Raw genomic sequence first — 12,594 nt, forward strand, 5'->3', positions numbered from 1 at the left:
TTACTCGATTTATTGTTTATATTAAAGAAAAAAATACTGGAGTTTCTTAATTAGTACCAGCAAGCAACGACACAGAACCTTGTTGGTTTTATACACACCATCTGCCATATAAAACCTGCCAAACGAGAGGTTAACCTCCCTGGGAAATCGGTGTATTAATCTTAGGAAATTAGGAAAAATCGTTAGAAAATCACTAGAAAATCATTAGGACTTCAGGGGCAATCAATAGAAAATCAGGGGAATTTTGACGAAAACACAAGAACATAAGGGGAGGTTAGACAAAATGATAATAAGATCAAGGAAAATTTTATGAAATAACAAGGAAATCAGGAGAATTTAGACGAAATCACAAAAAAATTAAGGGGAGGTTGGACGAAACCACAAGGAAATCAGGAGAAGTTAAACAAAATCACAAGAAAATCAGAGGAATTTATACGATATCACACGGAAATAAGGAGAGATTAGACGAAATCGTAAGGAAATCAGAAGACGTTCGACGAAAACACAAGAACATAAGGGGAGATTGAACGAAATGAATTTAGACGAAATCACAAGGAATTAAGAAGAGGCTGGACCAAATTACAAGGAAATCAGGAGAAGTTAGACAAAATCAGGGAAATTTTTACGAAATCTCACGGAAATAAAGAGAGATTGTACCAAATTATATAGAAATCAGGAAAAGTTTTACGAAATCAGGGGAAGTTTTTATGTTTCAAGCAAAAATCAAATATTAAATTGTCAAATACCTTGTGATTTCTTCTTTTTGAGCTCGAACAGAAAACTTTTCATATGGCAGTCATGCAAACTAATTAGTGATAAATTCGCTGCTATCTAATATTTACCAAGCATGACGAATTAGCCCGATATAACTAAACTGACTAAATTATTACGTATTTATGAAACTGTGGCCGTTTCTGACAATTTTTGGAGAAAATGAACAACTAAAAAAAAGAACTTTGTAGTCAAAACAAGATCCTGAAGGAAACTGCTGCAATAATTTTACTCCGGTCATGGATTTTGGTTCGTTTTTTATTCGAGTCAACTATTTATGAATACCTAACGAAAATAGTTGAGATCTTTTTCTCTTTTAATGATGATATATCGAGAGAGGTCGGCAAACTTTGTCAGTTATAAAAATAAATTGTTAAGAACAAAAAATGACGAACTATAGAAAATCGATAGTAGACGTTCACCAGAATTATTTATTTAATGCTGAATTAAAAAGTAGATTTTATTTTCCACTCGGATAAAAGTTACAATTTATTGTTATTAAGAGTTTATTTTATTGCCCTGCAATTGTCAGTTCATTGTTGTTTGGAACCTTCCTTGACACTATCATAACTAGACAGTTTTGCTCGTTTTGGGGATATTTTGCCCCTTTGCCAAGGGGGCTGCCCTTACTCTAATTAGGTTGGCAACAGTGTTAAGACAACTGATCAAGAATGAAATCGCAATTGTAGCTATCAAAAAACTTCCTTATTTCAAATTGCACGCTCTTTGCACCCAATCATTTCATTTGTAATTTTCCACATTGTGTTAGGTATAGTCTCCAAATGGAGCCCATAATTAAGAACAATTATTGTTTAATATGCTTCACATGAGTCAATTTCCGTCACAAATCACGTCAGCTTCTAGGAAAACAAAACAAAAAAAAACGTGAAACGATATTTGGGGCTCCAAGACACTGCAGTGAAATTCACGGCCTCCTTGACCACATTTCTGCAATAATTCCCTCACTGTGGGGGGCCATCAAGTTCCTCCACCAAGGATACGATGACTCACTCATATAATAACGAAGCTAAATTAACGACAAATTCGCCACTTCCCTAATTACAATTTTCATTATTTCCCCCAAAAAATCGAATTTTACTTACGTTTTGACATTTCACATAGCGAAGGCCAGAGTTATTAAAATTTAGTCACTTAACGAAAAATCAATACGAACTGTTTCCCTGTTTTATCACACACTCGCGATGTTTTCACTGTTTTATCGCTGATTTTCCTTCACATTATCCTTCAAAATCACACTAAAACATTTTTTAATTCGTTATAACCGTCTGGCCATCCACCTCTGACGTCTGTCAGTTCTGTCAACTGTCAAAATGGTGGTAAAGCTGCGACATATTCCGTGGAAGATAACGTACGTCTTCGCTTGATTTCTAATTATGTAACTGCTAAATTAAGAGAATTAAAAATAGAAAATGATTAGATTAGAGTTCAATCGGAATAAATGCGCGTTGTGCGTCAGAGATGCGTTGGATTAGGCGTCGAAATTGAGTTTTGACTTGTGGCGAGTCAGTGTTGCCAACCTCAGCATTTTATGTTTCATTTTAAAAATATTAATGTAATTTTCGGGAATTCGATCAAATTCATAAATTCCTCATGATTGTAAATTAAATTATTGCTTTTTTGTTTTTTTAGACCGTTTTGTTCTTTTTTATTTCTATTCGTTAGAGTTTTGTTAACTCAAAGTAAAAACCCCATCATCAGATATTAATTTAATTGAACAAAATGGCAAAAAATCACATTTATCTTATAAACATTGCAGCAGATTAAATAATTTCAAGTTTACGCTAGACGCAAACAGGGAAACTTCTTTTTCTTGGTTGGCCAAAAGAAGTAGACATATATTGATTAAAATTAAAAGGTAGTTTATTTTTATGTCTGAGATGGTCTTCCTACCTAGTAATTCTGTCATAATTTTTCGATAAAATTTGGTAAAAATAGTGTTCGAGGTGCTTTAAGAAATGGCTTTAGCTGATGATCAACAATTTTGTCTTAGATGGAATAATTTTCAAGCAAATATAACATCACAATTCGAAGCTTTACGTGACGATGAAGATTTCACCGACGTTACCATCGCCTGCGAAGGACAAAGAATGCAAGCACATAAAGTCGTCCTTTCGGCCTGCAGTCCCTTTTTCAAGGAATTGTTTAAAGTGAGTCTTTTTGTTTATTGATTTCAGGGCGGTTTGGCTGGCCAGTGTGGCGGCATTGATTTGCATGTTTTGAATTTCCCGCTACATTATTATCTGTAAAAAGTACATTAAATTATCACTCTGCCGGCTTAAGATTAATAAATATAATAAAATAAACCCTTTAATCTAAGGATTAACTAACTTGATAGGCACTTTGCTTGCACTCGTGTATAACTGGTTGCCTATTTACACTTAAAAATTTAAAATTTTGCTTATTTTATTTATTTTAGGCGAATCCTTGTTCCCATCCGATTATCTTCATGCGCGACGTGGAGGCCAGGCACGTGGTGGCTCTCATGGAGTTTATGTACGCCGGTGAAGTCAACGTGGCTCAAGCTCATCTCTCTGCCTTCCTGAAGACTGCAGAGTCTCTGAAGATTCGTGGTCTAACAGACACGTCTGCTGAGAATGAGAACCAAAAAGAAGAAGACACTGTATATTTAAACCCTCAGCCGTCGAAACCCACCTCCAATACCAAACATAAGTTAATAAAACAGCAAATTTCGTCGTCAAGCACTGTAACTTCTAGTCAGGACGTCTCAAGAGTGTCCAGTCCGCCCCCTAAAAGACAATGTAAATCCGAGTCTGAAGTGTCCAGATTGAGACAGATTAAAGACGAGATTAATGTTAATCCGTTCGCTCTTCAGAACGAGAGTAAGAATCAGAATCAGGTGCAGCCGAAGGTGGAAATCCCCGACTATCTAAGCGATGATGATGGTAGAGAGGATCCTGTGCAGAATTTCTACTCTCCTGGAGATGTTACTGAGCTACCAGGTAAGACAACTTCTTGTTATCCCTCTCTAAAGTGTTAGCTTCCAGGTGGAATGGAGATAATCCCGCAAGTTTCAACCTTTAACATGAAGGAAAATCCTCAGGATGCTTCTCAAGGTGAGTCTTCCCCTTTCCTTTATCTGGGGTCCAGCCTTTGTCGTGCTTGCAACGATCTTTGATTGATGAACTTGATTTGTTGCAGGCGGCGACACAAGAAAGCTGCATTCGCTGGACCCCAGACCATGTGAAGAATGTGGCCGAGTTTACAGCAACTTATCTAATTTAAGACAACACATGAAATTAATACATTATCCGACGTACGTTCAGTGTCCGATTTGCAAAAAACCGTTCAAAACCGACTTGTATCTGCGCCGGCACATCATGAGCTCACATGAGGGGGCTAACAGAAACTACCCCAAGAGCAATGAGAATAAGACTCTTTTAACTAACGGGGGCGATCTTAAGTACGAACTACGGAGTGCTTCGTAAATGGAGGGTTTCATTCCAAGTGTAATGACTGTCATTTCGTTAGTGTTACGTACTAGCTTTTTTCTACGATACTTCCAGCGATCTGTTTTTATTGGCTTGTAAATTTGTAGCTTCTCTGATGAGTACCACACTTCTGCGACCTTGTACCTACGTTGCATTAATAAATCTCTCAATATGCTCCTGCGAGTGCTTTATTGAACAACGATACAAAGACAATATAATTACCTGTAGCTACTTTTTCTTAGGCCCTTTAAGACTGCGCCGAAGACGCTTATCCGATCACTGGCTTCCATTTGAACTCCGACCCGACGAATCCCCGCCTGAATCTTCCGACATTTCCATGAGAGTCAAAGAAAAAGGAGAAAGGAGAAATAGACTGGTAGTCACCACCACCGCTAAACAAACAGTCTCATCTGAATTTTTCCAGATAAAACTAGGCGAAGGTATCGAAATCTACGAAGACCAGCTGAGAAGCGTGAAATGGAACGACTACAGAAAGCTAACCCGAGGACTCGCTACAATTCTCTTCAGTCCTGCGGAACTAGCGACTTGCTCCGTCACTGGACAAAGGTGGAGCCGAGCAGGAAGTGGAGAGAGACCGGTGAAACCGGCGTTGGATAGATCTAAAGTTCAAGCAATTATTTGTATGGTCATTTTTGGTGGTTTTTGGGGGCTGAAGTTTGGTTTTTAGCGTACGTGGCGACACGGTTTCCCATGGTGGAGATCAGTAGGATCAAACAAGTTTTGGCTTATAAGTGTAAAGAGAATTCGACGGCTTTTAAGATGAAGGCTGTTCGCTATTACGAGTGAGTTGGTTAGTTTGTTTGGACAAGTTTTGAGTTCTTTTGTTACAGGGATCAGCATTCTAAGTGAATTAAGTAAAGTAGGTACTTTTGCTGTTTAGAGAAACAAAGTATGTATATCATGATGTGTCAAAAATGTTTTCAACGATTATGTTTCTTTCAGTTATCTTTTATAAAATGTTTGTTGTAATGATTCTTCGTACGGAGTTTTGTTTTCTTTATTTTCTAATAAAGTATTTATTATTACTTATGTAGTTCTAATCAGGGGACTTTAGGGCCCGATTTCAAGTCAGTGGCGTCAGTTTGATTAGGTTGTTAGATAAAATCACAAGAAAATATGAAGAGGTTGGACTAAATTTCAAGGAAATCAGGGGAATTTAGACGAAATCACAAAAAAGTAAGGGGAGGCTGGACGAAATCACAAGAAAATCAGGAAAAGTTAAACAAAGTTTCAAGGAAACCAAGGGAATTTAGACGAAATCATACGGAAATAAGGAGAGATTGGACCAAATTACAAGGAAATCAGGAGAAGTTCTACAAAATTGCAAGATAATAAGAGGAAGTTGGCCGAAATAATTGGAAAATCAGCGGAATTTAGACGAAATCACAAAAAATTAAGGGGAAGATTTGTATTTCAAGCAAGTAAAAGTGCAGTTTTAACATCAATTAAAAATCAAACATCAAATTTTAAATTTAAATCTAAATTATTTAAGTCGTCTAATAACTCTACAAATTAGTAACATCGTAAAGCGAAAAACACAGATTTTGGAAATTTTTATTTTTGAGACCAAGAAAACTTGCTCTACAAAAATTCGTAATTTTAGTAATTTTTGTGCTACAACTATGAAATTTAGGCAAATTACTATTTTTGAGTCGTGTAGTAACTCCACCAAATTGCAAAATTGTAGAGCAAAAAACACAGATTTAAAAAAAATATATTTTTGAGACCAAGCAAAAATTGGCGACTTGCTCCAGTAAAATTTGTAATTTTGACAATTTTAGTGCTACGGCTATGAAATTTTGGGAAGTTACTACTTTGGAGTCGTGTATTAACTCTAATAAGTTGCAAATTTGTAGGGCAAAAAACACAGTTTTTAGAAATTTTAGTTTTTGAGCCCAAGCAAATATTGACGACTAGCACCAATAAAATTCGTAATTTTGACAATTTTAGTACTACGGCTATGAAATTTTTGGAAGTTACTATTTTGAACTCGTGTATTAACCCTACCAGGTTGCAGATTTGTAGGGCAAAAAACACAGCTTCTAGAAATTTTTATTTTTGAAAACAAGCAAAAATTGGCGACATGCTCTAGTGAAAATCGTGATTTTGACAGTTTTAGTGCCACGGCTATGAAATTTTGGGAAGTTACTATTTTTGAGTCGTGTATTAATTCTACCAAGTTGCAAATTTGTAGGGCAAAAAACACAGCTTCTAGAAATTTTTAATTTTGAGAAGAAGCAAAAATTGGCGACATGTTCCAATAAAAATCGTAATTTTGACAGTTTTAGTGCTACGGCTATGAGATTTTGGGAAGTTACTATTTTAAAATCCTATATTAACGCTACCAAATTGCAAATTTGTAGGGCAAAAAACACAGTTTTAGAAATTGTTATTTTTGAGACAAGCAAAAATTAACGACTAGCACCAGTAAAAATCGTAATTTTGACAATTTTAGTGCTACGACTATGAAATTTTGGGAAGTTACTATTTTGAACTCGTGTATTAACCCTACCAAGTTGCAGATTTGTAGGGCAAAAAACACAGCTTCTAGAAATTTTTATTTTTGAAAACAAGCAAAAATTGGCGACATGCTCTAGTGAAAATCGTGATTTTGACAGTTTTAGTGCCACGGCTATGAAATTTTGGGAAGTTACTATTTTTGAGTCGTGTATTAACTCTACCAAGTTGCAAATTTGTAGGGCAAAAAACACAGCTTCTAGAAATTTTTAATTTTGAGAAGAAGCAAAAATTGGCGACATGTTCCAATAAAAATCGTAATTTTGACAGTTTTAGTGCTACGGCTATGAGATTTTGGGAAGTTACTATTTTAAAATCCTATATTAACGCTACCAAGTTGCAAATTTGTAGGGCAAAAAACACAGTTTTAGAAATTGTTATTTTTGAGACAAGCAAAAATTAACGACTAGCACCAGTAAAAATCGTAATTTTGACAATTTTAGTGCTACGACTATGAAATTTTGGGAAGTTACTATTTTGAACTCGTGTATTAACCCTACCAAGTTGCAGATTTGTAGGGCAAAAAACACAGCTTCTAGAAATTTTTATTTTTGAAAACAAGCAAAAATTGGCGACATGCTCTAGTGAAAATCGTGATTTTGACAGTTTTAGTGCCACGGCTATGAAATTTTGGGAAGTTACTATTTTTGAGTCGTGTATTAACTCTACCAAGTTGCAAATTTGTAGGGCAAAAAACACAGCTTCTAGAAATTTTTAATTTTGAGAAGAAGCAAAAATTGGCGACATGTTCCAATAAAAATCGTAATTTTGACAGTTTTAGTGCTACGGCTATGAGATTTTGGGAAGTTACTATTTTAAAATCCTATATTAACGCTACCAAGTTGCAAATTTGTAGGGCAAAAAACACAGTTTTAGAAATTGTTATTTTTGAGACAAGCAAAAATTAACGACTAGCACCAGTAAAAATCGTAATTTTGACAATTTTAGTGCTACGACTATGAAATTTTGGGAAGTTACTATTTTGAACTTGTGTATTAACCCTACCAAGTTGCAGATTTGTAGGGCAAAAAACACAGCTTCTAGTAATTTTTATTTTTGAAAACAAGCAAAAATTGGCGACATGCTTTAGTGAAAATCGTAATTTTGACAGTTTTAGTGCTACGGCTATGAAATTTCGGGAAGTTACTATCTTGAACTCGTGTATTAACTCTACCAAGTTGCAGATTTGTAGGGCAAAAAACACAGTTTTTGGAAATTGTTATTTTTGAGACCAAGCAAAAATTGACGACTAGCACCAGTAAAAATTGTAATTTCGACAATTTTAGTGCTACGACTATGAAATTTCGGGAAGTTACTACTTTGGAGTCGTGTATTAACTCTACCAAGTTGCAAATTTGTAGGGCAAAAAATACAGTTTTTAGAAATTTTTATTTTTGAGACCAAGCAAAAATTGTCGACTTGCTCCAGTAAAATTTGTAATTTTGACAATTTTAGTGCTATGGCTATGAAATTTTGGAAAGTTACTATTTTTAAGTCGTGTATTACCTCTATAAAGTTGCAAATTTGTAGAACAAAAAACACAGTTTTTAGAAATTGTTATTTTTAAGACTAATCAAAAATTGTCGACTTGCTCCAGTAAAATTTGTAATTTTGACAATTTTAGTGCTACGGCTAAGAAATTTTGGAAAGTTACTATTTTTAAGTCGTGTATTACCTCTACCAAGTTACAAATTTGTAGGGCAAAAAACGCAGTTTTTATAAATTTTTATTTTTGAGACCAAGCAAAAATTGGCGACATGTTCCAGTAAAAATCGTAATTTCGGCAATTTTAGTGCTACGGCTATGAAATTGTGGGAAGTTTCTATTTTGAAGTCGTGTATTAACTCTACCAAGTTGCACATTTTTAGGGCAAAAAACACAGTTTTTAGAAATTGTTATTTTTGAGACCAAGCAAAAATTGGCGACTTGCTCCAGCAAAATTTGTAATTTTGACAATTTTAGTGCTACGGCTATGAAATTTTGGGAAGTTACTACTTTTGAGTCGTGTATCAACTCTATTAAATTGCAAAATTGTAGAACAAAAAATACAGTTTTTAGAAATTTTAATTTTTGAGACCAAGCAAAAATTGGCGACATGCTCCAGTAAAAATCGTAATTTTGACAATTTTAGTGCTACAGCTATGAAATTTTAGGAGGCTACTATTTTGAAGTGGGGTATTAACTCTACCAAATGGCAAAATTGTAGAGCGATGGACACAGTTTTTAGAAAATTTTATTTTGGAGACCAACCAAAAATGTACTTTTGCTGTTATTTTCCGAACATTTTCAAGTCCACAAACAATTAATTGTAAGAAATGACAGTGACAGAGTCGATATCTAATCGCTGTGAACACACGGCGGCAGTGGCAGCATGGAAGCACCACAAAGAAGCATCATTATCATGTAAATGAACAATGAACAATTATTGGTATTGGAAAATCCGTTATCTCAAGTAGCATCGATTACATATCATTAACGTGAACCATTAATCAAGCGAAATCAAAGTAAGAAAAAATCACTTAGCTACCGCCCGACCAGATAGCATCTCTCTACTGGTAAAACAAAACTCTTCGTCTGACCCGAACATAAATTAGTTATTTCATTGCCATCTGATTAACATAACAATAAGTAGATCCATTTTAGACTGTCAAGAGAAGATATACCACACCCTGGCGATCCCACGGATGGGCGACTAATGGTCTTCATTGCCAACATGTCAATGTGATATCTTATTAAAATTTTTACAGTCGTGAGAGGCTCTATTAATCATGCTGACCAACAATAATTAAACAGCGCGGAGACTACCGAACTGAATTTACGAAAATTATGCTACCGTCTTATTAGGAAATGATGAAATGTAGGATAAAATGTAACAGCTTTTTTTATCTGAGGAATAAACAAAGGAATAAGTGTAGAAAAAACGTAACAAAGAAATAAAAGAGAAATGGAAATTTGGCAGAATTAGAGAAAATGCTTATTTAATTGCGATCACGAAGAATGTGAACGAATTTTATCGAGCGACTCAAATGCTTCCTTTGCTATAATTGGTTGCATATACTAAACTCTAGCTTCCATCGTCGATCCACCTATTTGTATTTCTCTATTTAAAATTTACATTGTGGTTCCTTTTTACGCGCTAAATATAAAATAATTTTTGCGTACTTTTTTTGGACTCGGTTCAGTCATTTTTCTAAAATTATTAAAACTTAGTTTCTCTCCAGTTATAAGCAATAGCTGCTGTGTTACATCTTATTGTGTAACTATTTTTTGATAGAAAAATGAATTGTTTTCCCACCTGTAAATTTAGAAATAATTTTTTGTTCCTTCAAGAAAAAGAAAGTTATTTATGGGCAGTTAAGATATTACGTATTTATTAATCTCTTTATTGGAATCAGTTGTGTTCGGACTTTTAGAAAAGAGGGTCGTTTTGGGAGTGTGTGCTGTTCTGAGAAAATTGTTTGCTAGATAAGTGGTATACAATATTTACTTACACATTTTGGAGGGTTTTCAATTTAAAGAAACGTTTTAGGCGCGTTTAAATGTAATTTTTTCGGTTCGTCAGTGCTACCAAAAATAGTTTCATGTTTGTGCTTAGTTTTTAGTTCTAACAAATTTTTATCTACGATCTGAGAGTGACTCTGATAAATGATGGACAAAATATGAAGGTTGATCTTGGAATTATGAAAATTTTCGATTTAGATAGAAATATTTTTCTTAAAATAGGTCTCCTAGTATTAATTAATTAAATACACAAATTTTAGATATTGTAATTTTGATGGCGGAGCAATCATTTTAGATTTTCTACTCTAAAATTTGTAATTATGGTAATTATAGAGCAACAGCTACGAAACTTAAAGAAAGTTATATTTTTAAGACGTGTAGTAACTATACAAAATTGTAAATTTGTAGAGCTAAAGACACAGATTTTAGAACATTTTATTTTTGGACTCAAGCAAAAATTGACGACATGCTATAGTAAAAATTGTAATTTTGACAATTTTAGTGCTGCGGCTATAAAATTTTGGGATGTTTCTACTTTTGAATCGTGTATTAACTCTACCAAATTGCAAAATTGTAGATCAAAAAACACAGATTTTAGAATTTTTTTTTTAAACCAAGCAAAAATTGGTGACATGCTCCAGTAAAATTCGTAATTTCGGCAATTTTAGTGCTACGGCTATGAAATTTTGGGAAGTTTTTACTTTTGAGTCGTGAATCAACTCTATCAAATTACAAAATTGTAGAGCAAAAAACACAGATTTTAGAAATTTTTATTTATAAAACCAAGCAAAAATTGGCGACATGCTTCAGTAAAATTCGTAATTTCGGCAATTTTAGTGCTACGGCTATAAAATTTTGGGAAGTTACTATTTTTGAGTCGTGTTTTAACTCTACCAAATTGCAAAATTGTAGAGCGAAAAACACAGATTTTAGAAATTTTTATTTATAAAACCAAACAAAAATTGGCGACATGCTTCAGTAAAATTCGTAATTTCGGCAATTTTAGTGCTACGGCTATAAAATTTTGGGAAGTTTCTACTTTTTAGTCGTGAATCAACTCTATCAAATTGCAAAATTGTAGAGCAAAAAACACAGATTTTAGAAATTTTTATTTTTAAATCAAGTAAAAATTGGTGACGTGCTCCAGTAAAATTCGTAATTTCGGCAATTTTAGTGCTACGGTTATGAAATTTTGGGAGGTTACTATTTTTGAGTCGTAAATCAACTCTACCTAATTGCAAAATTGTAGAGCAAAAAACACAGATTTTAAAAAATTTTATTTTTAAAACCAAGCCAAAATTGGTGACGTGCTCCTGTAAAATTCGTAATTTCGACAATTTTAGTGCTACGGTTATGAAATTTTGGGAAGTTACTATTTTTGAGTCGTGAATCAACTCTACCTAATTGCAAAATTGTAGAGCAAAAACACAGATTTTAGAAATTTTTATTTATAAAACCAAGCAAAAATTGGCGACATGCTTCAGTAAATTCGTAATTTCGGCAATTTTAGTGCTACGGCTATAAAATTTTGGGAAGTTTCTACTTTTCAGTCGTGAATCAACTCTATCAAATTGCAAAATTGTAGAGCAAAAAACACAGATTTTAGAAATTTTTATTTATAAAACCAAGCAAAAATTGGCGACATGCTTCAGTAAAATTCGTAATTTCGGCAATTTTAGTGCTACGGCTATCAAATTTTGGGAAGTTTCTACTTTTCAGTTGTGAATCAACTCTGTCAAATTGCAAAATTGTAGAGCAAAAAACACAGATTTTAAAAAATTTTATTTTTAAAACCAAGCCAAAATTGGTGACGTGCTCCTGTAAAATTCGTAATTTCGACAATTTTAGTGCTACGGTTATGAAATTTTGGGAGATTACTATTTTTGAGTCGTGTATTAACTCTACTAAATTGCTAAATTCTAGAGCAAAAGACACGATTTTAGAAATTTTAATTTTTGAGAAGAAGCAAAAATTTCACACTTTCTCCACTAAAATCTTTAATTTTGGTAATTTTTGTGTTACAGCTAGGAAATTTTAGGAATTTTCTATTCTTGAGTCGAGTAAAATCTCCAGCAAATTGTAAAATTGTAGATCAAAAGACATTAATTTTAGAAGCTATGAAATTTGAGGAAGTTACTACTTTTGAGTCGTGTAATTAACTCCATTGCACTGAATTGGAACTCAATTACCTAAATTTTAATGTAAATCTATTTTGCGCCATCTTTCAAGTCGTTGTCATTTATTATTACCCTAATTATTTTTGTTAGCTGGAAAAAAAAGTGATAATAAGCAATTAGGAAATACGTAAGAAGGT

General features: G+C 33.7%; 1 protein-coding gene across 2 annotated transcripts; it reads left to right on the forward strand.

Annotated features, from left to right (window-relative positions):
* The first annotated feature begins 2,610 nt into the window (after nt 1–2,610).
* On the forward strand, nt 2,611–5,251 carry LOC148169085 (uncharacterized). 2 transcript variants are annotated; one of them, XM_088045712.1, is made up of 7 exons: nt 2,611–2,939; nt 3,209–3,752; nt 3,798–3,866; nt 4,484–4,617; nt 4,666–4,882; nt 4,930–5,044; nt 5,093–5,251. In XM_088045712.1, the coding sequence occupies exons 1-7, from the start codon at nt 2,748–2,750 to the stop codon at nt 5,109–5,111; spliced, it is 1,290 nt and encodes a 429-aa protein (XP_087901838.1). In that variant the 5' UTR covers nt 2,611–2,747; the 3' UTR covers nt 5,112–5,251. The 2 variants fall into 2 exon arrangements, with proteins under 2 accessions (XP_087901838.1, XP_087901837.1); XM_088045711.1 differs by lacking the exons at nt 4,484–4,617; nt 4,666–4,882; nt 4,930–5,044; nt 5,093–5,251 and adding an exon at nt 3,952–4,416.
* The last annotated feature ends 7,343 nt before the right edge of the window (nt 5,252–12,594 follow it).

The sequence above is a fragment of the Gnatocerus cornutus genome, chromosome 9 (genome assembly GCF_029298725.1).
Source record: "Gnatocerus cornutus isolate USDA-ARS CGAHR chromosome 9, icGnaCorn1.1, whole genome shotgun sequence".
Lineage (NCBI taxonomy): Eukaryota > Metazoa > Arthropoda > Insecta > Coleoptera > Tenebrionidae > Gnatocerus > Gnatocerus cornutus.